The 24,892-nt window shown below is 43.2% G+C and overlaps 1 protein-coding gene across 1 annotated transcript in view; it reads right to left on the bottom strand.

Annotated features, from left to right (window-relative positions):
- Positions 1-211: 211 nt before the first annotated feature.
- The window catches only part of Kcnmb2 (potassium calcium-activated channel subfamily M regulatory beta subunit 2), a 274,949-nt gene continuing 250,268 nt past the window's right edge, over positions 212-24,892 (bottom strand). Inside the window, exons 4-6 of the mRNA XM_021196606.2 lie at positions 21,829-21,999; positions 18,767-18,962; positions 212-1,908 (exon numbers count right to left, since the gene is read on the bottom strand). Of these exons, the coding sequence (XP_021052265.1) occupies positions 1,624-1,908; positions 18,767-18,962; positions 21,829-21,999 (652 nt within the window). The 3' untranslated portion in view covers positions 212-1,623. The remainder of the gene's footprint in view (positions 1,909-18,766; positions 18,963-21,828; positions 22,000-24,892) is intronic.

Below are 24,892 nucleotides of genomic sequence, written 5' to 3'. Positions count from 1 at the left end.
AATAAATAATTTTCTGTGGTGTTTTCCAAATGTTTACAATATAACATGTATTGTTTAAGTGTCAGAAAAAGGGATTTTCTTTACAGTCTCTTAAAATACCTTTGAAAACAAATTATAATTGTTTGGATAGTCACGAGTTTATCTGAATGCAAGAAGTATTAAAATCTTGCCATCAAATGGGTTTAAAAAATTTAATTACACATTTGAAGTCCTGATTACACCCTAGGGATTTATTTGCTTATGAAAAGTCAGACTATGAATTACAATATTCTGCTTCCTCAGATAGGTTTCACCGTTCATTCCACAAATGATTTGTAAAATTTTGCAATTACCTAAAAAACATCGATACTATGTTACAAAAGGGTACTTAAATATAGATGAGAAAGATAGATGTTTGTCTTCTCCCTTTGATATCGATATTAAATAAAAGACGGAATGTCTTTATTTAAAACCAACCCCCTTATCCCCCCCCCCCACCAAATAGAATGAGTAAACATCAATGTGAAGAAAGGCTTCCCTCAAACCTGTTATTCATTTCAAACATGTGTTAGGAAAAAGGTCTATTCTGCATATAAAATATAACAACCAAAAGGGAACAGTGAGTAGAAAAATAAAATATGTAGAGGAGACAAAGACTCTGCACACGTAGATTTAAAACCCCAACAGGCAACAGCTTTTTTTTTTTTTTTTTCAAGAAGGAGAGACCATACATACATTCGTTTACTGAAACATAAATTCCCAAAGAGTAATATTCCGGCATGATAGCTGGCCCTGACAGACTCACCCATTGCAACCAATTCACCAGTCCTTAGTATATCAATATTTGATTCTAACAGTCCAGTGGAAATGGAATTAAGATTTCACATAAATATCTTTGTAACATAGACTTTCCAAAATTGCAATGACATGCCTACCAGCACCCAGTCAGTTTACTGGGAGTGATCTCACCAGCGATGTCTCCCACACAGTAGCAGGGTCATAGATGGAAAAAGGACTCTGTTCGGAAGACATTATAGAGTTGATAATTATTTTTAAAAATCTGAAGTTGTGAATGAAAAGTGATGAAAGAAAAGTTGCTGGCTAGGTTTCCTCCCTTCCTTACAGTGCTATGGTAAAAAAGTTTAATACCCTTTAGTCAGGAAACAACTCCTTCACTTGCTACAGGGCCCAATATAGAATAAGGGGGAAAAAAAATGCGTTTTTGGCTGTAGCTTCAGTAAACAACAAATAAAGAAAAATCTTGTCTTCATGAAGTCTGGAAACTCAGAACAGAGACCTGGTCTTGGGGATAGTGTCCCCATGTCCCCATGTCCCCATGTCCCCACAATACTTAGCAATGAGTGGCTGAGCCCTATTCTGATGGAAAGAGGACAGACTGGTTCCAGCATCAAAACAATATAATGAAACAACCGACCAATGAGGAACAGTTAATTCTCCTGAACAAGAAAGACATCATGTTTGCATATAGGACAGCGTTTGCGTTATTGCTCTACATAGAATAATATATTAAGGAACCCATAACAGACTGCACATTACAAACTTAAGGTTCTTTGGTGAAGAAAGAAATAAAACAGTATTTGAGCTTTAAAGAAAAATATCTTATCCGTGATGGTTTTTTTTCTTTTATCTGTTGATCCGTTGGATCCTCTCGCATAGCAGGGAGAGGTACTGAGTTAGTTTCACCATAGCAACGATTGCCACACCCCCAGCCATCATACAAGTTGGCCAGAAGAGAGAGTGGAACAGCACATTGGAGCTGTAGAGTTTGGTCAGGATGACACTCTTCTGGTTTCCTTCTGGGTCAGAATAGCAGGGGAAGTGTTGGTGTCTCCTGAAGTTTTCCATGACGACACTCACAAGAGACATGGACTCCTCAAAGTTGTTTCCACACTTAGGAATATAGGAGCACTGTGAAGAGCAAGACAAACTATCATTAGGAGGAGCGGTAAGAGGAGTCAACTTAGCTTTATCTGGGAGACAAGCATGGAGGTCAACTTATTTTTTTATTTTTTATTAGATATTTTATTTATTTACATTTCAAATGTTATCCCCTTTCTCGTTTTCCCTCCGAAAATCCCCTATCCCCTCCTCCTGCTCCCCAACCCACCCACTCCCATTCCTGGTCCTGGCATTCCCCTATACTGGGGCATAGAACCTTCACAGGACCAAGGGGGAGGTCAACTTTTATAGATTCAGACCAATGGGCCCCCAAACCAGAGAGCTCACACATTGATTAAAGTAATGTTTTAGGGTTACTAGTGTTTCTTGGTAACTCACTTATACATGATTTTGCTGTTGACTAAAATCTAATTATGAATGTGTTGGTTTGGTATAACAATCACATCTCATACATACATAGAAAAAGTAAGTAAGGATTTTGCTATAGCTAAGGATGACGGGTCTTAATTATTCCCCATCAGACACACTTGTCCAGGAGCCCAGAGTGCAAACCTTTCTGAGTTTTGTCTGCCCATGAAACATAAAATATTATTGTAACATACAGTGATAATTAATCTCAATTGTCAACCTGACTGGATTTAAAATCACCATGGAAAAACATCTTTGCACGTGTCTATGAAAGGAAATTCAGGAGGTAACCAACCACAAGGGATATAGGTAGCAGCTGAACTTTGGCTGGAGGCCGAAGAAAAAGAGAATTTGAGCTGATGGCCGCTATTCAACTCTCCGCCACCTGACAATGAGGTTACTCCTTTCTGTCCACAATGGAAGGGATCCCCTCAAACTGTGAGCCAGAATAACTCTGTCCTTCCTCAAGTGACGTCTGTCACAACAGCGGGGAAAGCAGTTCATACACACATCAATATGAAAAGTAACTCACAAATGTATTATTGTTCTGAGTTCATGTTATTCAACCAATCTTGCCGAATCTTGGGCACCTGGTTCCTGTCATCAAGAGAACATCTGCAGCTTTGGCAGATCTTAGTAAATTGGGAAAGGCTGAATAGAGGCCTGTGAGGAAATGGAGAGTCCCACTCAGCATGCCCAAGTGTTCTTTCCTCTCAGCCAAGGGGACATAAACCAGGATCACAGCAGAGGACACTGTTCGATTCAAGGACCAGCTGCTGTTTTTGATCTGCCCGTCTCACCTCCATTTCTTGCTTCCTGTCCCCTCTCCCTCTCTCCCTCTTTTTTCTTTCCACACATCCATAAGAAGTGGCCTGCGGGTATTCTGAGTGCATCAATATGAGATCTGGAGCAGGATCCTAGAATCTGGGAGAAATTTACACCTGAAAATCTCACAGGGAGAAAATATAAAATAAACGAATTAAGTTTCAGCTAGTGGAGTCTTTCTGGAATAATTTCCCTCTGACTTAGCAGCACCATGAACTTTGTGGCTTTGTAATCCTGGGGTTATCTGACTCTGAATAGCAGACATTTCTCTGCTTAGTTAAGAATGGATGATGGATATTGGCAACGATTGGCATGGGGGCCAAGGATAGCTATGAATGAAGCCCAACACAACCTTATAAACTGACTCAAAACGCTGTGTGTGCACACAAAAGTGCACATGAAATACACATACACACACACACACACACACTCACACACACATATGTATATGTTAACTTGATTGCCTGGTTCTCAAGCATGAACTTTGTAGATGACAAAATCATGTCACAATGTCAAAAGGTTGGACATGCCTCTCACCATACTTAACATGATGCTCTTGCAGCAGGGATTGGTTGACACCTTAAAATGTGACCTGCTATGGGTTAGGGTTAGGGTTAGGGTCACTGCCCATCCACTCACATGTGTGAACCCAGTAGACTGCTGACGTAGCCTGGCACTGGAGTGGGGGAGAGGGTGGAAGTTATAACTCTGTGAGACAGTGAGCCTGGGACCTTATTGGATACATTTTTGACCAGCTGAATGATAACTTTCAGGCCCTCATGGGACTCTTTGTCCATCTATGAAACTGTACATACAGATCGCATCTTTAATATTTTAAAGAAATGTTTCTTGAAGCAAGCAGCAAAACAAGACAAGCACAGATAAGCCACCTATAGCTGAATTCAGGCGGAGCCACTCTGGATTATAAAGACATTGGGTCTTGGTATGTTATTTTGTGCTTACCTTACAGTAGCACTTTCTTGTCTCCCAGAGCTAAGTTACTTAAATGATCCCAATAAAAGTGGCATTCCATTAAAAAATGGAGTTTTTTTTTATTTTCTTCTGCTGTGGTGAATCAATTCAACTTACATTTTAAAAAAAATAAATAAAACATCTGTCAGCCAAATGGCAATAATTCTGTCACTAGGTAAGATTCTTCCAAATAAAACAAGATATAAAGCACCTCTGAGGGCGTCTGGCAAGGTTGTAATGCGAAAAGTTAAAATTGATGGGGTCTGAGAGGTGTGTCTGTGCGCTGGCTACACTCCATACATGTCCACATTCAGTTACTCTGTGCCAGGGGCGCACAATGGGCACACGGGCGCTATGGTGAGAACTTGGGGGTTACTCTGAGCTCTCCCGACCTGGTTATCTTCCACTTTCTGTTTCTGCCTATGAAAACTCTACCATGTATCAGTTGTTCATTTCTTTTTTATCATTGACAGATCCCTTGTGATGATGAACATATGAGGTCATAGAACAAGTTCCTGACTTGTGTTCATGTGATGTGATGACTATAACATGTGGTCCTCAGAACCAATTTCTTCTCTGTCATGAGGCTCATTGAGACTTCCCAGCAGCCATCTTTCAGAATGAGATGCTGAATATGCATAAGGCCTCCATACATTTTTATTAGCACATTTTCCTACGGGAACACCACATTTTCTTACATGCTCTTCTAAAGTCTTAAGTCAAGTGCCACATACAGAGTTGCAAAGGCTCCGAAGAGGACAGAATAACCAGATATGGAGTTCTCACAGGGTCAGCTTGCCTTAATGCCCTACTGTTCTTTGGCAGCTTGCATTGTACCTAATTCTACTTTAGGATCTGGGCATTTGCTTCTGTTGCCCCAGCTTTCGTCATGTGTACTCTCGGGAAGTGAGATTTAGTTATTGCGGTATAAGCAGTATATGCTACAGAAGTGGGTATAACATGGAGTGATGATCTAATTATCACATGACTTCATCATGTGTTTGGGGGATAATTTTATGTGAGTGGTTGATATTATAAAAAGTTGATATTATATTATATGTTTTTCTAAATAATTTTCCTCTTTTTTTTTTTTTTTGAGACAAGGTTTCTCATTGAACCTGGAACTTACCGATTGGCTAGACTGGCTGGCTAGCGAGTTTCAGAGATTCTCCTGTCCCAGCCTCCCCAGCACTGGGAATACAGATGCACCACTTTTACATTGGTCCTGGGGAATCTGAATTCTGGGCCTCTTGCTTGCCTGGTCCACTTTCCTGACTGAGCTGTCTCCCTGCCTTGATAGTCTTCTTATTTTCCACTCTTAATATTTTTATTAATTTTTTGAGATGTTTATGCATTATATTTTATCACATTTACTTCCATCCCCCCCACTCCTCTGAGATCTGCCCCCTTTCCATACCCATGCAAAGCTGAGTCTTCATCTTTTTAATTACGTCTTTTACTTTTGAGATTATAATGTAACTACAGCACTACCAACGCAATTTGTTCCACAAAACCTCCCCATATCATCCTCTTTACTTTCTTTCAAATTTAAGGCCTTTTTTCATTGAACATTGTTACATGCGTATATGTAGATGCATGCATATTCCTAGGTTCAACAATCTCAATCTGTGTAATGTTAGTTGTATGTGTTCTCAGGCTGACTGTTTGGTATCAGATAAGCGGTTGTTGGGGTGCTTTTACCTGGGGAAGACCACGCCTTCCACTCTCAGCCTGCCTTCCTTGCCTATCATTCTTCGTGTAAGGCTGAGGCCCCATGGTCGTTCCCTAGCTACATCAGCACATTCATTGTTGTTCCTCATCAGCTCAGCTTTGGCAGTTGTGTTGGTGAGACTTTATGGGTGTAGTTCCTGACATTCCTCAACTATGCAACCTCACAGCAAACTCCTTGATCCTCCGACTCTCACAATCCTTCTCTTCCCTCTTCTCTAATGTTCCCTGAGCCTTAGGTGCAGGAATTGTTTTGTAGATGTGTTTGTTGGGATGGGGATCCACAACTCTGCATTTTGATTGGCTGTTGTACTTTTCTGTAATGGTCTCTGTCAGTTGCAAAAGGAAGTTCCCGTGATGAGGGGCGAGGACTGGAGAACCTATAATTACCACTTTACTAAACCAGCATAAACCATAATGGCATTCTACATATGTGTCCTTGAATCCACAGGTAAACAGTACCCATGACGTCACCAGCCTTGGGATAACTGGCTAGGTTCCCAGTGCCAGGCATGGTTCCCTTCCATTTATAGAACTTTTGGTAGCCACCAAGGTATGTGTGGCACCACTGCACTTTTAGGGTGACATGACATGCTGGTTGTCACGTCCATTGCTGTGGCTTATAGCTGGGTAAGACAGTCAATATTCTCTCCTTTGGAAGCTTACATGGTGCTTTCTGGTACCTTGAAAGCTAATCCTCACGGAAGAAGCTTTCAGGTGACTTCCAGCTCAGGGGGCCTCTGCACCGGAAGTGCATGGAGTCTTGAGCAAGTCCAATTAGTGCTGGCTATACACTCTTGGGTGGTCAATCTGCCAGATCCACACCCTTCAAGAAAACTAACTCCCCCTCTCTTGGCAGCTATCAATACCAATAGTTCTTCATCGGAGAGTAGGGACTTTGTGACCACCTCCTGCCTCTATACTGAGAGTTTTGTCTGGTTTGAGTTTGAGCAGGTCTTATGCATTAATTCACATGTTAATTCACATGTGCAAATGTCCAGTTGTATACACTGAACAATTTCCTTGTTGTCATGTCTCAACTCTGGCTCTTATAATCATTTCACTTCCTCTTCTGCAACAATGATTCCTGATCCTTGGCAGATTGTGATGAAGGTATATATATATATACACACACACACACACACACACACACACACACACACACACACATATAATTTAGGGGTGACCACTGATGATGACGTGATGATCTGTGTGTATAATGGTAAATCGAGAGTTGGTTTAACAGTTTCTTCTTAACCCAGGTTTTGTTAATAGACCTGACCTCTTTCTCTAGCCCCTGTGATTCCTGAAGGGCAGAAACTTCCTATTAGTAATGAAAAATCACAGAGGTTGTCCACAGCATGACCCTTTCTCTTCTAGCTATGGAAACTTGGTTTTCAGTATCTCCTGGTCGCTTCTTTGCTTATGTGGCCAATGAAGACCCAGCAACTACACCTTCTCTGCAGCTCTTTGCAGCACAGCTGAATTTCCCTTCCCTTCATCATCTCACTTCCAGGATCTTCTATGTCAACTGAGTTATTTCTATTCTCATGACAGACAGGAAGTTTTCTTTTCTTAAACTACCTGTTGGGTTTTTTAGACATGCTTCACTAGGCACATGTGAAGGAGAGTGACGGGCTGTCATCCCAGAGATGACAGATGGGCCAGCAGCAGGGCAGGACCTGGCTGAGTAACCTCACTGTCAGCCTCTGTTTTCTTACAGTGATGGGGAAGGCACCATCAGTTCTTTGGGACTTCTTCAAGGAAGAGTCTTATGTTTTATTTTCTCTTTTATAAGAAAGGAACTACCTTATTTCAAGAAGAGGTTAGATGCTTAATGAAATCCAAATAGTTATTGGGTCTAATAAATCTGGTGCTAATATGCCAGGTGGCAATAATAAAAAACAATGTAGGATAGACATCAGAAAGAGAATACAACAGGATGTGCTGGTAAGATGGGAGAGGAGCGTGCCTAAGAGCCTTTCTGAAAAGATAATGCTATCACAGAGGCACATCTGATTTGTTTTAAAAGCTCATCAACCACCAGGGCACCTTATTTCATGTTTCCCAAGTTAAACAAACAAAATCACTCAGGTGAGACATGAACAAGCTTGGTTTTGAAGTTAGGAAACCTTGTGTGATTCTGAACCTTTGAGTTACACACATTTGTGAGGGACACAGGTCAAGTTGAGGGCATCAATTTGCACCTTCTTTTCTTTTCTCTTTTGAGAACTCCCTTCGTGACCAGCTTTAAAGTAGAAGGCCCTTCAACACATAGTTCAGATGTGTTTGGTCTGTGCTTTTAGCATCCTTTGAATGTGGGAAGCAGGATTATTTGAAGTGTTCGGAAGAAGAAAGCAAGAACAATCCAGGCTTTGCTGCGTATAACCATCTCCTCCATTTTGGCATAAGGTTATTTCCAGAGAGGCACAATCTTGTGCTTCTTGCCTTGAGCATACATATTTAATTTAACCATTATTGCTCAGCGTGGAGCAGCATATTCATTAATGTTCCTTTTGCTGTGATAAAGCACCCAACAAGAGCATCCCGAGGAAGGAAGGCTTTACTGTGGCTCATTGTCTGAGGGCATGGTCTGTCATGGCAGGAAAAATGGCAGCAGGGGCTTGAGGCAGCTTATCACATCGCACTCACACCCACGAAGCAGAGAGTGATGAATGCTTGTGTTCAGCTGTTTTTTTTCCCCCCCCCCTTATTATTTATTCCAAGACTTTAGCCCAGGGGATGGTGTTGCTCACAATAGGCAGGTCTTCTCATTTCAGTGTACTTTATTTTTGAAACTTCCTTCCATACGTGCCCAGAGTCTAACTTAATCTAGAAAACCCCTGATAGCCAGGTCCAGAGGCTTTACTCCAGGGTGACTCTAGATCCTGCTGGCAATCCGCATCAACCATCAAAAATTGAAAAGAAAGTTTGAAGACACCAGAGATGGACTGAGACAGACGGGATCTAGAGCATTGGATTGGTCAGTGTCCACAGCAGCTATACCATGGAGCCCCACAGTATGCCGGAGAGTGAGTCAGATAATCTGACCTTGATCCTAGTCACGGTCCTGTTTCTTGGGAAGGAAGAGTCTCCTCGTCCCCATTCTCCTTCTTACCTTTCAGAGACATCAGGGTTTGCAGTCTTCTTGTAGGCACACTCTTTCTTTGATTCCTACACAGAGGTGTGCTCAGATATTGCAGACTTCAGTTTTGGTATGAACTGACTAAACTTTGTCAATGTACAGCACTGTGCAAATGTGTGTGTGGAGACAAGACAACCCCAGATGTCATTCCTTGGATGCCATCTACCTTATTTTTGACACCCTGTCTCTCACTGGCTGAGCATTTACAAAACAGGGTGGCTGGCCAGTGAACTCCACCTGTCTCCCCACTGCTGGGATTACAGATGCATGACACCATGTCCTACTTTGGACATGGGTTCTGCCTTTCAAAGTCAGGTCCCCACACTTGTGCATGGGGTACTTGAGCGACTGAACCACAAGACTTCTGAACTCTCTGTCTGTACTTTCTCAGGGGTGTATGTTGAGGGCTTTCTCTTCAGGAGATAGCAAGACAAGAGTCTTAGCTTTCAATTCGGACCTAGTTATTTGGTGAATGCATGGTGTTGGGGAAATTCATTTCCTAAACTCGCTTCATTGTTATAAAGCAAGAATGGTGTTGGTGTGCCACACAGGGATTGCTGTTGTGGGTAAATGAGCCAGTATATGTAAAACATCAGTACTGTACAATGCCTGGCACGTTGTGAGCTCTTGATAAAATTTGTCTAATATTATTTTATGAGCAGGAGTAAGCAAGGTAATTTTTTTTATTAGATATTTTCTTCATTACAATAGCGGGCATGCTCTACACAGTGAGAACTTAGTTAACGCTATTTTCCATTCAGTGCCTCCGCTCTGTTTTCTGTTTTCTGTGACCTCCCAGTGCCGTGCTGAACACATCATAAGGACCTTACAGCATGCAAATGTGAAGCCAAAGAAAGCAAGGGCTGCCACCCTGCCACTAACTGGAAACATCTCTTGAATGGATTGGGGAGGAATGTTGGTCACACGGTCGAAAGAGGCTGAGGACACTATTAAACGACTGGCAGCAGAGGGCAGGTCTCTGCATTGATCAGAGTCAAGAGTACCCACGTTGAGAGGCACTGGTCTAGATGCGTTAGCCTCTGAAATTAGGGGAACATAATCCTTTGAATGGTGTCAGAATGAGAATGATGCTGAATTTGCCGTGGTGAATAATTGGTAGTTTATGGAATGACCCATTTGAAACAACCACCTTTCCCATGATGATTATGTATAAATATCATACTTATGCTATCCCAGCATGCACCAAAATGGATATAGTCCCTTATTTCACTCCAAATGTTATCTTAAATCCACCTTTAAATGAGTACGTGCTGAGAACCACTGATGTTCAGTGAGAAGTTCAACTCCCGAAGGAGTTCAGAACTCAGATGTGAAGCAGCAGCCACGGTGAATTAATATTCAGCTGCTGTTTATGTTTATAGTGACAGTCTGGTGGCTGAGGGAATCAGAGGTCCCAAAGCATGGTGAATTAATACTCAACCGCTGTTTGTCATTCCAGTGACAACCTACTGGCCAGGGGCTGAGGGATGCACAGTCCCCTAAGCCACTTATAGCTCCTAGAGGCCATCAGTCAACTAAGGGCTCCACGAGAGCCTGCTAGCTTATCCACTTTAGCAGCTTGAGCTAGGCTACTGTCAAGAGGCTGGGAACTGAGTTTAAAGATTAATGAAAAAAAAATTAAGAGACACTGAAAATTTAAAATCAAATATTTTGAATGCTTTTCCACAGAGATGCAGACATCCCCGTTGGTCCTTCTTGGCTTCTGTTGTGTGCATTCTAACACCCTCGGCAGTAGCTGGAATCTCACCAGAAGCATGCCTATTTCTTGGCAACGGGGATGCCTGTTATTCTTGTGAGGTGGGAAGTAACAGGAGAGGGAGGCTGACAATGAGAGCGCTTTGACTTTTCCCTTTCCTGGGAGTGTCCTGAATACTCCTCATGCTGAGCAGAGATGGTCAGGTAGTCTTCTAAGGCAGAGATGAACATTTCCTCAGAATCTGTATTTCTGATTAAAAACAGAGGCTGCCAGTACAGAGGTTAAAGAGCTGGGCTGGGGAAGTCCATCTTTGTGCTCAGTGCTCTGTCCTGTGACTATCTGTTAACTGTGGCAGGGGGTTGAGAGCCTCGGGCTTATGTGGTATTTTTGAGAACCCTGAAGCAGTGTGGCTGGGGCTCGGGATAGAGGCTTCTGGGAGCAATGCTTGGATGCAGGTCAAGGTTTGATGGCCTCAGTTTATGTAATTACAAGGTAGTAAGTAGTCTTAAAGGATCGGTGTCCGTAAGCACCTGGCAGAAGCAAATGGAAACACTGGAGAGGATGACATCAGCCCAGGCTGAAAGCGACTTTTATAAATAACTTTAGGAGGCGAGGGGGATGTTTCAGTGGTCAAGTACACGCATTCCCTTTGCAGAAGACCTGAGTTTGGTTCCCAACCCCCAAGTAAGATGGCTCGCAACATCCTGTAACTCAAGCTACAAAGGATACAGCACCCTCTTCTGGCTTCTGTTGACATTACATACCTGTGCACATACGGCATCCTTCCCTCACATATACATATGCATATACATATACATATACATATACATGTACATGTACATGTACATGCACATGCACATGCACATGCACATGCACATACACACATACACACATACGCATATACACACACGCATACACATACACATACACACATACACACACACACACACACACAGATACACATACTGAAATCATGTTTTCTGGAAGGCAATAAACTGTTCAGATAGGGTTAGATAACATGATCACCAGAAGTAGAACAGGAACATGGGACTTCAGGTGTTAAAGTAACCGAAACAGGCATTTCAAACAGCCACATCACCTTCTGCTTAAGCTTTCCAAGGACAAGAATTAGAATATTATAAGAAATAAGAAATTATCAAAGAAATATTCTAGATGGGTATTCTCAGTGAGTATTCTATATTTGAAAATACGTTAAGAGGACCATGAAGGCTATCTTCTTTTTGGTGTGGTGTGGTCACTTGCATACCATGACACTAGGGGGCGCATTGAAGCTGTGGCTGTGTGGATTGTGGTTTCCGATGGGCTCTGGTTTGAATGCCAACTTTTTGCCAAACAAGGAGGAGTAGGCTTTATCAATGAACTTGGGATGTAGCTTTATCAGGAACCACTAGAGATTAAGGGAAAGTGTGCATATTGACATAATGCTCATTTAGATAAAGTACATGCATCACATCCTTTATATAATGCTCTTGGCAAAAGCATGTGGGTAGGTCCTGGAAATGAATTTACTGCAAGTATTGCTAATCAGAAATTGGTATGAATAAAGGAAAAGTTACGATTTTCAAAATGATTCTTGCACTGACAACCTTTCTCAGTATACTCAGCGTGTATGGGACAATTCCCACAAAGCTGGTTGCTCTGTTACTCCATGTCTAAGAATTGGAAATATTAGACACACAGCACTTTTCCTATGCATGCGCCAGGGGTCAAAGCAACAAACAAACAGATACGCCAAAGAGGAAAGCAAAGGAGTTTGGTCTGAACCCTTGAAGTCACAGACCAAACAAATGGTGAAGTCAATCTGGTACTGGAGGCTATCCATTGAGATACTGCACTGGCTTAGCTGAACTGAGCTGAGGGGCTGAGGAGAGGCTGGTTAGAGCAGAGTGCAGGGGAACTTCTGGCGATGAAATCTTTGGGAGAGCATTCTCTTTCTAGGCAGCTCCTGTGTTATAGCTCTTGCGATAGAAGCTCTCAGACAATGGAGTAAGTCTCACACACTTTTATTCCTTCTGGATTTTATAGAGAGTTTTGGGGTGGGTTGGGTCTGATAATGAGGTGCTTCCTATTGGCTTGACCTGAGATGCCTCATCTACATGAGGAGGGACTTGTGGGCATGGGCCCCTATGTGACTGATGGCCACAGTTCTCTCTAGGGGGGGCAGGGGGGCTGTGGCTATGTGATGGGGCCCGGAGAAGCTCCTACTGTCCCTTCTGGCTCTCCAGAGCTTCAAGCCCTAGGTTGACCTTACCAGGCTTCCTCTCATGGTCCTCTGCCTCACAGTGAAGAAGCGTCTCCTCAGAGTATTGGCTTGGGTTTCTTCTTGCTTGCCATTTCCATGGTTTCTACCATCACTAGCAGAATGGGATCTGGGTGTAATGCAGACCATGACCAAGCCGTGGAATTTACAGTGGGAAGTGTTTTGCCTACTTGTGTGTTCCTTCCTTCCTTCCTTCCTTCCTTCCTTCCTTCCTTCCTTTCTTCCTGGCAGTAGCATGCTTTGTGCTACCTGTCTTCATCATTTTGGAAGGACAGTCTCAATTTCCAAATATCTTATTGGGAAAAACAGATGTTTTTTGACAGTAAAAGATTTTCAAATGTAAATGAAGAAAATATCTTTAAAAAAATGCCTTAAAAAAAAAAAGATTCAACAGAGGAGGAAATGAAGACTGAGGATGAGAAATGGAGAGGATGGAGAGAAAAAGAAAGAAAAGGAAGAACTAATACAGGAAGAGCGGAAGAAATCCAAGACTAGGGAGAAGATGGCCCGTTAAGAGCCAAGAGCCCAACACAGAAAAACAGAACAAACAGAAACCCAAACATTGAAAAATCGAACCCTGAACTGTAAGAAGGAAGTGTACAGGCCTCAACTCTAATATTTTCATTTCTCTTCTACACTTATTTATCAAATTTAACTTGGAAAACGAAGCCAGTATGAATATGAGATTTGCATTTTACAGAAAATAGTCGGCTCTCGGTGAAAATAGAACCAGCAATAACAACAAAAGTTGTCTTAGGATTTTATTATGGTATCTGATAGTGGAGGGGTTGTTTACATTTCCGCCTCTCTGTGTGGACCTTTTTTTTTTATATATGTTAATAGCATCAGGAGCATTAAGTTCCGTGACATTGTCCTTGTATAACACTTAGGACTACTCCAGGTTTAGGATAGCCATTTGTTTAATATTGACTTGTTTTTATTACTACTACAATAGTTATTGCTAATAGTTGTATTTTCCATGTGATATCAAAATATCAAATGTTGTTTACATTTTCTGTATATTTTTGAAATAATTTATTCAGTACTTGTTTCTTCTGTTAGAAAATATATGTATAACTTTTACTTGATGGTCAGTAATTCATCAAAGGCTTTCTCTAATTTTTGTCACATAGATCCAATAAATGCAAACATAATTCTTTAAATATGGGTAATGCAGCACTTCTGAATTTCTATGATAAAACACATTTCAAGTTACTACTTACAATTACCCATCATGTTTTGTAGAATTTCACACATTCATGGAAAATGAGTTTATGTGAAAATGGTAAAATTAAAAAAATGAAAATACAGTAAGAAAACTTCAGAATTAGTGGACTAGACAGACAGTAAGCTTTTCAGAGTCGAGGATAAACGTACTGAGGGGGTAAATCCTGAATGAATCGAGGCGAGAGAAAGTGAGAGAAATAAAGAACAGGGAGAACAGACCAGATGTGGTGAGAGTGCACCCTCCCACCAACAGAGAGTCCCAGGAGGGGAAGAGACAGAGAAGGAGACACTGTGTAATGAGAGAGCCTGTGAACTTTCTATCATTAGAAACAGATTTCTAACATAAAACAGAAGTTTTATAGGGAAGGGAAGTACTTTGTGAATGCTTAGAAGTCTGAATAAGGATAGCTTCACATCTGGGCTTGAGATAAACCGTAGAAAATCAAAGGAAACTATCCTTAAACCGGCGGGATTGCCCTTTAGATGCAGCAGTGAAACTGAGGGCTGGGTGCTGGACAGCATCGCTGCTCCTGGAGGGACAGGGGCAGAGGAAAGGCTAACCTAGAGCTATGTGTTACTTCCTCCAAGAATCAAAGCTAGATAGGAATGCCTTCAGGAAAACACAGATGGAGGAAACTTCCCATGTCAGCCACTGCTCTGCCATCATCTCTAATGAAAGGCTGTTTTTTCAGACTGTGGGAAAAATGGCTGCAGATGGAAGAGCAGAATAAAAGACTGAGCACAATGTACATGCCAAGTTGTGGGCCTCTGGAAGTTAATGCTTCCTACACACGTCCACGGCAGTCTGTGCGGACGTCTCCATAGAATGGTGATCGTAATGTGCGAATGGACTCAAAACTGTAATCTTTGGGCTAGACATTAACATTGTCGGAACACATTAGTTTCTAGGAGCAGAAAGTGGGTCCTGCGAGTGACCTACTGAAGAAGGGCAGGCTTTCACAAAGTAGACAGAGCCAGTTGCTGTCCTTACGTAAACACACACACCTAAAACTAAACCAAAACAAAAAACAAAAATAAAGAGACCCATTAACTTGACCCCCTACATAAAGGTCAATTTCAGGAAGGGTGGTTGTGTATTGGGAAGAGAAAATAGGAACGCATAGGGAAATAACTTTGAGGCCTTCATAGCTACATTAAAAACTTAATAAACAGAATAACAAAAGCATTAAACAAAAAGGAAAGACAACGACAAGGCACTGTCACAGTAAAACTGGAACTGTCTCCTGTACAAAGACACTCAAGGAAGGAGGGAAGAGGCATGGCCTTATAACTTGTTGTTTGGGTCTGATTGTCACTATGTTGCCCAGGCTGGTCTTAAACTGGGTTCAAATGATACTCTCCCCTCAGTCTTTGGAGTAGCTGGGACTATAGGCATTTGAGACCTTGTTTACATATTTAAACAAACCCTGCTAGGGAATGAAAAATAAACAAGCCACAGAGAGGAGTGAGGGACGGAAGAAAAGAGGAGATTCAATGACAGGTACTTGAGAAGCCATCAAAATCAGGAGATGCCACACATCAGCTGTAAATCACCATGAGCATTTGGAACACTAAGATCCTCCCGACAGGGCTGTGGGAGCCTTCTTGATACAGGCACAGCGGAGAAGAAGCCTTAACCATTTGTTCGTTAAGCTCTAAGATATACCTGTGTTATGTCATGACCCAGACAGTTCACTTTCAGATGTCTACCTGACGGATGTGTGTGGGCTTGTGGCTTGGACACTGAGAGTTATATATAAGAGCATCTATGGCAGAGCTGTTTATGATAGCCCCCAAGCTATAGAAAACTCAACGTCTATCAAGAGTAGAGTGAAAACCTAGACTGACATCCCACATGCAATGAGATGGAACACCAAAACTGCCGTGCTCTGTGAAGGGAGCCAGACACACACCAAATCATTCTGTGTGATTCTGTACGTATGTACAGGGGCTTACCACCAAGCAAAGCAAAAGTGTTTACTGGTATGTGTTAAACAGCAGTGATAAAAACCACAAAGGAAAATCCAGAGGCAGTGTGGTGGTTATCCAGGCGCCAGCAGAGCCTGTGGATTTTGGGAGGGGTGGGGCAGGTGTTTGCTGGGAAGAGAAAAGGAAAGTGTTATTTTGTTACTCTTTGGTGGCTAACAGGGAGCTCTTGCTAGTAAATACTTGAGCGATACCTTCACCTTGCACAGGGTTCTGCATGGGGTCCCGACTTGCACTTAGAAACAAGGTAATGGGCCAAAAAAGCCAAATGAGGCCCCTGACCACACTGAGTGCTGACAAGATCCTGATCCTAAGTATGTTCCTGAGATTTATGATAGAAACTGCAGTCCCTGTTTGTCACCTAAATAATGCCAGTGCCAAAGCGACAGGATGTCAAAATGAGGAAGGGGAAAGAGTTCTTCCTGTCTGATTCCCCTTCAAGTTTTGTGGCTCTCCAGTTCCTTGGAGGCTTGAAGAGTTTTATAGGGTTCCACCAGTACAAGTCAGCTTTGATTTAAGATTGTGACTTATGGGGAGATCCCAGAAAACAGACAGCTGAGAAGGGGCCAAGCTTTATAAGTTTGCTGAGCTGGGTCAGGACGGCTCTAGCTTCTGCCTAGTACAAATGAAAGAACATCAGAAGCAACATTGTCAAGTAACATTCTTTGAAATATGCACTCAGGAGAGCCCTCAGAGATATTTTTAAGAATTCATTCCAGTTGCTGTGACCAAAATGCAAGATTGGTTTTCTTCCTTTGTGGAGACACCCTTGGCTGCTTGTGTGCTAGCGCTGAACTTCCAGGTTTCTGCAACCCTTGATGACTATAAACTGCCATTGACGGGATGACCATTATGATGAGAAATTTTACAAGAAAGATTAGAGCCCAATTAGGCTCTCTTCCTGGAAATAAGCACCAATGTGCTATTGGAGGCTGGAGTCAGCTTGCCTTGGCTTGTTGAAGAATATTCTGGACATCTAAGCTGCTACAATAAAACTCAAACCCAATACACATGTATCTTGAAATTGATAATGGCAGATTGGTTCAATTAAAACACAATTGGTCATCCCAATCCTCCAGAGACTTTATGAATGCCTGGTATCTTAGGGTTTTTGCTGCTGTGATGAAACACTATGACCAAAAGCAACTTAGGAAAGGTTTACTTTGCTTACGTGTCCACATTGTAGTCTACCATTGAAGGAAGTTAGGACAGGAACTCAAACAGGACAGGATCCTGGAGGCTGTAGCTGATGTAGAGGCCATGGAGGAGCGCTGCTTACTGGCTTGTCCAGCCTGATTTCTTACAGAACCCAGAACCCCCACCCCAGGGGTGCAACCACACACGATGGGCCCTACAGGCTTGCCTGCAGCCTGCTCTTATAAAGGCATTTTCTTGATTGAGGCTCCCCCCTCTCAGATAACATTAGCTTGTATCAAGTTACCAGTCAGCACAACTGGCACTTGCTTAGTAGTTCAGTTATGCCTCAAACTTGTGGCAATCTGTCTGCTTTAGCTTCTCAAACGTGGGACCTATAGGCTTGAAACCACCATGCCCATCATCAGAATAAATTTTAGGAATAGCTTCAATATAGTACACATTTATTAAGCATCTACCATGTGGACTTTAATATACCATTGTGATGGTTTGCATGAGAAATATCTCCCATAGGCTCAGGCGTTTGCATGCTTGGTCTCCAGTTGATGGCACTGCTTGGGAGGGTTATAAGGAGGCGGAGCCTAGCTGGAGAAAATCCATTACTGGGGGCAGGCATTGGAGTGTATGACCTCATCTCTTTTCCCATTCCCTTTCTTATGGAGGTTGTGGTTAAAGGCATGACCTCTCAGCTCCTGCTTCTGCTGCCGTGCCTCCCTGCCACGATGGAATCATAAAGCAAAATAAACCCTGACCTCCTTAAGTTGTCCTTGATCATGGCATTTTGTCATCACACCAGTAAAGTGACTAATATGAACAGTATTATAATAAATTATGGCTCTATAAGTATAACATGTAAATGAAAATGTACACATATACACACACACACACACACACACACACACACACACACACCATTGACCACAAGTTTAATTTCTCAGTATAACATACTCAGTGTAACTCATTATTACTTACAATAATGGCCATGTAGGTAGTTATTATTTTCCTTCTGATTAAAGGTCATGGAGGTCAAGGTCATGCATGCCCAAGGTCACACAACTAAGTGTGGGAGAGCAAAGTCCTGTTTTACCCCATGCCTCCCAAGTCACGACAGATATTTGGGCATGCACATCTCTTATTAATTTCTGTGCTTGCTTTGACAGACTTAGGTTCTTTATGTATAAGAATCCCCCCCCCAACAGAAAACACAGCTAAACCTATTGTACCACGAAATGAGGGAACAGCTTGTCCATGGTTGTGCAAGAAACAAGTATTTCCCTGGACAGATCCAGAGTGTGAGTTCTGTGAATGGAGCAAGCAGGGCCTACCTCCTGGTGAGTTGAAATACTTGCAAAGGGGAAAGTCAGGGACAGAGGAAGGTGGGTGGATTCTGCAGGCACCCAGGTGAGGCGAGCGGAGCTCCTACCTTTTGATTGATCTTCATGGTCTCTTCCGTATGGTAGAGGAGGAGCCTCTCCCCGGACGATGTCACATTCACGTACACCTGCAGGCAAGGGTACTGAGAGAGCTTCCAGCAGTCGGGCCCACAGCTGAAGGAACAGTTAAACGTTTCTGTGATTGACACATTCAGCAGGGCGCACTGGGCCTCTTCTGTCCACACGCTGCAGAGAAGGGGCAAGAATGAGCACAGGACAGGGAGCTGCTGGCCATGAGGGGTTGGCTGCAGAACACAGTTACTTGGTTGCTAAATGACCCGGGGCCTCCCCCACATCTCTAGGTCTGTGCAAAGTTTATGACTTTGAACATACAAGCTTTTGGCACGCCGTGACAACGCAGACTTTGGTGCCTGAGAGCCTTCTTGGTGACATCTACTGTATAGAACATTCACTGATATTTTAAGAGGCTATTTTCTCCTTAGCCAATTCACTGGTAAGCATAATGTGTGCTTTAGTTTTAGCTTTGATTTCGTGAGACTGGGTCTCACTATGTGGGCAGGGACAGCCTCAGAATTGCTCTGTAGCCTGGGCTAGCTTCAAAGTGGTAATTCTGTTGCCACAACCTCCTGCGGGATGGGATGACCACTGTGCACCATCCACCTTGCCTAACCCCCACTCTCTGTATTTCTGCAAGGCACGGCTTAGTGCTCAGTCCCTTTACCCCAAACTCCACCCCAGCCTGTGTAGGAAAGCCTTTGTTAAGAGAGGGGCTGGGGAAAGGTGGCAAAAAGGCAGAGTAGCTCTGACTCTTGACAAGATAGAGGGAGAGCAATAAGGTCATTCTAACACAGGAAGTGAGATAATGGCAGCCTTTTGAAGATGTCAAGAGCAATGGCTAATTATATCCTTTCTCCCCAACTGGCGATTTACATAAATTATTTCCTTTTATCCTCTCAGTAACTCTATATGTTGGTTATTAATCCCTTTGAAAGGTGAGTGAGTTGAGGGTCACAGAAATCAGGTGACATAATAGTCAAGAACACACAGTTGGTAAGTGATGGACACCGAGGCTTTACCCAGTCTAATAGTTCTCTGAGGTCGGGCTTCATTCTGTCCTGGTGCGCTTCCCTAGGAAACCAGCAAAAGGGAAAGCCTTCTGTGCAGACAACAGGGTCAATCAGGCTGCCCTGAGTCGAATCAATCAGAGAGATTCCAGCTAGCCACTGCTCCAATTCCATTTTACAATAACTTTCATTTTGTGATCAAGTTGAGCATTTGTAATTAGGGAGCAACACACTAGCAATCGATGCTTTGCCTCTGGGTATAGGCTATACTGCGGTGAGCAGAAAACACGTGTTCACAAGGAGTAGCAATCCTGCCCTTTTGCTGGGCATGCATGGATAGCTCCTGTACTTTTGTGTGGGCCAGACATAGGGTGTCGGACTCAGTCGCCTCTGCTGAAGCAGATCGAATTTTGTGGAACCTGGATGGTCGGAAGTTGTTTTTACAGTCCGGCAGTGGGGGTGGATGTCTTAGATCATTCTAAACAGGTTCGAGAATCTGAAAGAGGTTTTGGACTCGGCAAATCCTTAGGGCCCGAGGCGAGGCACCGGGGCTTTCATTGTGGGAGAGAGTACAGCTGACGGCCATCAGAGACAGAGCGGACCAGCCAGCTTGTGAGAGAGGAGCAAATTGCTACATTTTAGCTCGACTTAGCCTCTGAAATGAAAGCATTAATTTAGCTGTAGAAACAAGTGCCACAAAGTGGCTTGCTTTTTCTCTTGGATCGAAAACCTCCCACTTTCATATGAAAGGGTCTTATTTCTCCAAGCCCAACCACTGGCAGACCCAGGGAACTATATAGAGCTTCAGAATTCAGTGTCTGGAAAGCAGCAAGGGGGAAGGGGGATACTGCGAGGGACATTTCTGACCAGTTATGCAGAGTAGATGCTCTTAGGATCATCACCTAGTACCTCTCTCTGGCCCGACTCAGTAAACCCTGGTTAAACATTGACATGAAAAGGATTCAAAAGGATTCAACATTAAGAGGTTGCTATCAGTCTTTCTCAGGCTTCGCAACACATTAGAATCACTTAGAGAGTTTCAGAATACTGAGTCCTGGACCTGGCTTCAAACCGACTAATTCTGACTTCTTTTGCTTTGGCATTCGAGAGCTTCCAAGGAGGCTGAGAGATGGAGAAGTGGGGTGGGTAGAAAAGCAGCGGCAGGCAACAACCGGGACGCTCGAGTTCCTGCTTTGCAATCTCAACTGCCATGTGTTTGTGCTGTGTCCCACAGAGAGGTGTGACATTTTGTGTGTGTGTGTGTGTGTGTGTGTGTGTGCACTTGTGCATAGGAGCATTTGCATATATGTGTGAACGTTCAGGTTTGTGTACATGTGTGTGTATGTGTGTGCAGGTATACCTTTATGCATTCATATGCCTGTTCATGTGTGTGCAGATGCATGTGTATGGGTATGTGTACATGTTCATGCTAGCATGTTTTTCTGTGTGTTTGTTGAGGCCAGAAGATGACCTCAGATGTCATCTACATTATGTTTTATGAGACAGGGTCTCCCCGTGGCCTGGGGCTCCACAGTTAGGCTAGACTTGCTGGTCAGTGTGCTCTAGAGATCATCTGTCTCCACATCTTCAGTGCCGGCACTACAAGCGCATGCCACCATGTCTGGGCTTATGTGGGATCTAGGTTTGGAACTCAGGTTCTCATGGTTGCACAGTAAGCTTGTTATGGAAAGTCATCTCCCACGCCCCTATGTCACATCCCTTAGGTGCCAGTGTCTCTGCACTGATGATCTAGTCTCACCTTATGGAATAATTGAGAGAAAGGAACAAGCAGTTTATGAAAACTGTCCAGGTCTTAACACTTTACACATAGTCTAGGATGATGATGATGGTGATGATGATGATGATGATGATGATGATGATGATTATCAGATAACATTAGAAAACACCGTGCACTAGGTTCCCCTGAAAGTTCATAGGAAAGGTGAGGAAGATGAAGACAGGTTGAATGGGCAGTGGGGGAGCAGAGAAGGAGAGGGCAGTGGGCTCCCCAGTGTCCATGGCATTACCTCTGCATGTATGAGCGCAGCAGTGTGATTCCCAGCAAGAAGTACATCATGATGGAGCACACCATCATGGCCAGGCCGAGCAGGATGGCCCGGTCTTCTCCAGCCTTCAGAGCAGTCACAGTTTTCCTTTTGTCCAGGAGGTCATGGTCCCTGATTTTCTGGTAGATATTTCTGAAATTGATAATACAGTCTTACATGAGACTCACAGTTATCCTGCATGCCCCTTGAGGGTAGCTATGTTTCTGCCCATGCCTTACCAGGATGAGGGCCCCATAGGAGTGCTCCAAACACACTCGAGTGAACTTGAATCTCACTACAACCCCTGGCTCCAAACACATCACACACACACACACACACACACACACACACACACACACACACTGTACATGTATGAAAAAAGAGAGCAGACATATATGTGCACCATACCTGAGCAGAAATGATCTCTAATTCTATATTTTGGGGAATCATGTCTAACTGTAATGTAATTTTCCTCTGTACCAATCCCTTCAACCCCCAAATTGCCTTGGTTTGTTGATTTTATATTAATGAAGTTGATTATTGCTAATAAATACTTTCTGAATCTATTCATGTTTGTGCTGTGTTTGTGTGTGTGTGTGTGTTGTGTGTGTTTAGATACTACTGCTTTCTGTTTATGTTCACTGCCAGAGGCCTGGAATGACACTGTGCCTTATTATTTTCCAGCTTAAGCCTGGGCCTTTGGACTAGCTGGCCACTCTGCTTTTCCCTTCCCCAGACTGGCAACCACCTGCCCTCTCCGTTTCATGATTCATTTTTTGAGATTTCTTTGTAAATTGCAGGATTTACATCAAAGCTCTTTAAACTTGACCCTGTGTGAACTTGAAGAACAAACTGGTGCCCATTAGTGGTGAAAGGCAGTAGGCGGGCAAACTTGTGAAGCAGGGAAAACAGGCTAACACTGAGTGGCTTCAAAAGCCCACCGGAAAATAATAACCTGTTGTTACTTGGCTAATATCATTTATCAACATGCATTTAACTCTGACGGCTGCCACCGAGCTCTGCATTCTGCAGATGGAAGCCAGCGAGGATGATTGGCGCTGTTCTGGACTATTAGGCTGCCACACAGCACCAAGTATGCCAGCCTACCATAAAATAGACTGGGTGCTATCAGATACCATCAGAACAAGAAACATAAAATGATTCAACCGAGTCATCGCAAATGTATTTGAAAAACGAATGTTCTTTGCATGCTCTAGAATGGGGAAGAAGGGGGTGGGGTGGGGGTGGGAAATGGTTTCTATGTAGTTTGTGGGCATTTAGGAAATCAGAATATTACAAGGTAAAATGAAAGTTTTGAGTGGGTGGGACATAGCTATGAAATCTACCGATCAATGGCTGTCGAATTAATGGCTAAATGGAGGATTACATTACGTTAATACAATTTGGAAGAATGAGATCCCGATTAGGAAGTTGGGTCAACACATGTATTATGAGTGCTGTAACCTCTTGTGTTGGGGGCACAGTCCCTGCTAAATAGGAACAAAGACATAAAAATGAGTGTCAGCTGAGGGTGGTGAGTTCTTTGGTGGATCAACTCATAGTGTCTTGGCAGTTTCCCCAGCTTGAGGGACCAGGACAGGGAGTTGGTGTAAGCTGGAAGAGTAATGTTTGGACAGAGCCTTCAAGATTGACTGCAGTTAAGCAAATGGGACATAGAGTTAGTGATATTCGGATGCGGGGACCACAGAAACAAAAGTATAGGGGCTTTGGATTTGCACAGTCAGTACCAGGAAGGGCTATGCTAATGGTCCCAAGAGGGCATACACCACAAAAACAGGATAGCCAGACAAGAAAATTGGTGTCACGAAGGCTTTGAGAGTCATTCTAGAGAGTAGCCATCCTCCTGTAATTAAAGGAAAGCTGTCAGCGGTGATGCGACCAGAATTGAGATTCAGAGTGATCACTGTGCCTGCAGTGTGGAGATTAGAAGCAGGAAACATCTTAAATCAGATGAGGAGGGAGGGAGGGAGTGACAGAGAGGGGAGGGGAGGAGGAGGAGGAAGAGGAGGAGGAGGAGGAGGAGGAGAAGGAGGAGGAGGAAATGGGAGACGGTTTCTGTAATGTTGGCAAAGGATGCTAAGGGCTGCATCCTGGCTGAAGACAACATATAGAGAAATGTCCAGGGAATGAAGCCCTGGGATGCAGTGGTTGATGGAATGTAGAGGAGGAGGAGGCATTCAGGGAAGCAGGCAGCAGAGCTCTGTGCTGCAGTGCAGCTGTGTGTGGTGGGGAAGTGTGAAGAGAGGGAAGGACCAACTCTCTTTTGTCCAGATATTTTTGGCGAATAGAAGTTATTACTGAGTCTACAGGACAACCGAAGGGAGCCGGTGAGAAGGCTCTGGAGCTGAGTTTGCTGCCACCTCAGCCGGATAACCTGAGGTACTTTCCCCTGGGACCCACATGGTAGGACAGATATGACTCATGGAAGTTATTCTCTGACCTCCACATTGAGGGCATGTGTGCAACATACATATACATACATACATACATACATACATACATACATACATAAAGTTAGAAAGCCTTGGGAGGGCTTAAGAGATGGCTCAACGGCTAAGAGCAGTGGCTGTTCTTACAAAGGACCTGGGTCCAGTTCCCAACATCTCACGATGTTGGCATCTCACGACCATCTGTAACTCCAATTCTAGAGACTCCAATGACTTCTTTTGGCCTCTGTGGACAGCAAGCATGCACCATGATGCACAGATATACATGCAGTCAGAATACCCACACACATGAAATAAAAATAAGTAAATCTAAAATATGAAGCTTTGTAAACAAGATTTTCAGTTTTTCACTAAATCTTTGTTTTGCCCCAACAATAGCCAGGACACTTAAAGTTTCAAGTTCAATGTCTACCTAATTTTTTGAAATTGCCCATCAAGGGTCAGCTTATAATTCACAAGCAAATTAGCTATGAAATATGCATATGTACAAGTGGATATACAGAGTAAAACGTGCAAGGAAGATGTTCTTGGGCTTGGTGATTTAAATTCAGATTCTTTTGGTATTTGTTATACGGGGA

This window comes from Mus pahari, chromosome 4 (genome assembly GCF_900095145.1).
Source record: "Mus pahari chromosome 4, PAHARI_EIJ_v1.1, whole genome shotgun sequence".
In the NCBI taxonomy this organism is placed as follows: domain Eukaryota; kingdom Metazoa; phylum Chordata; class Mammalia; order Rodentia; family Muridae; genus Mus; species Mus pahari.
Note: the sequence above shows the minus strand (reverse complement) of the source record. Positions and strands in the feature narration are given on the sequence as shown.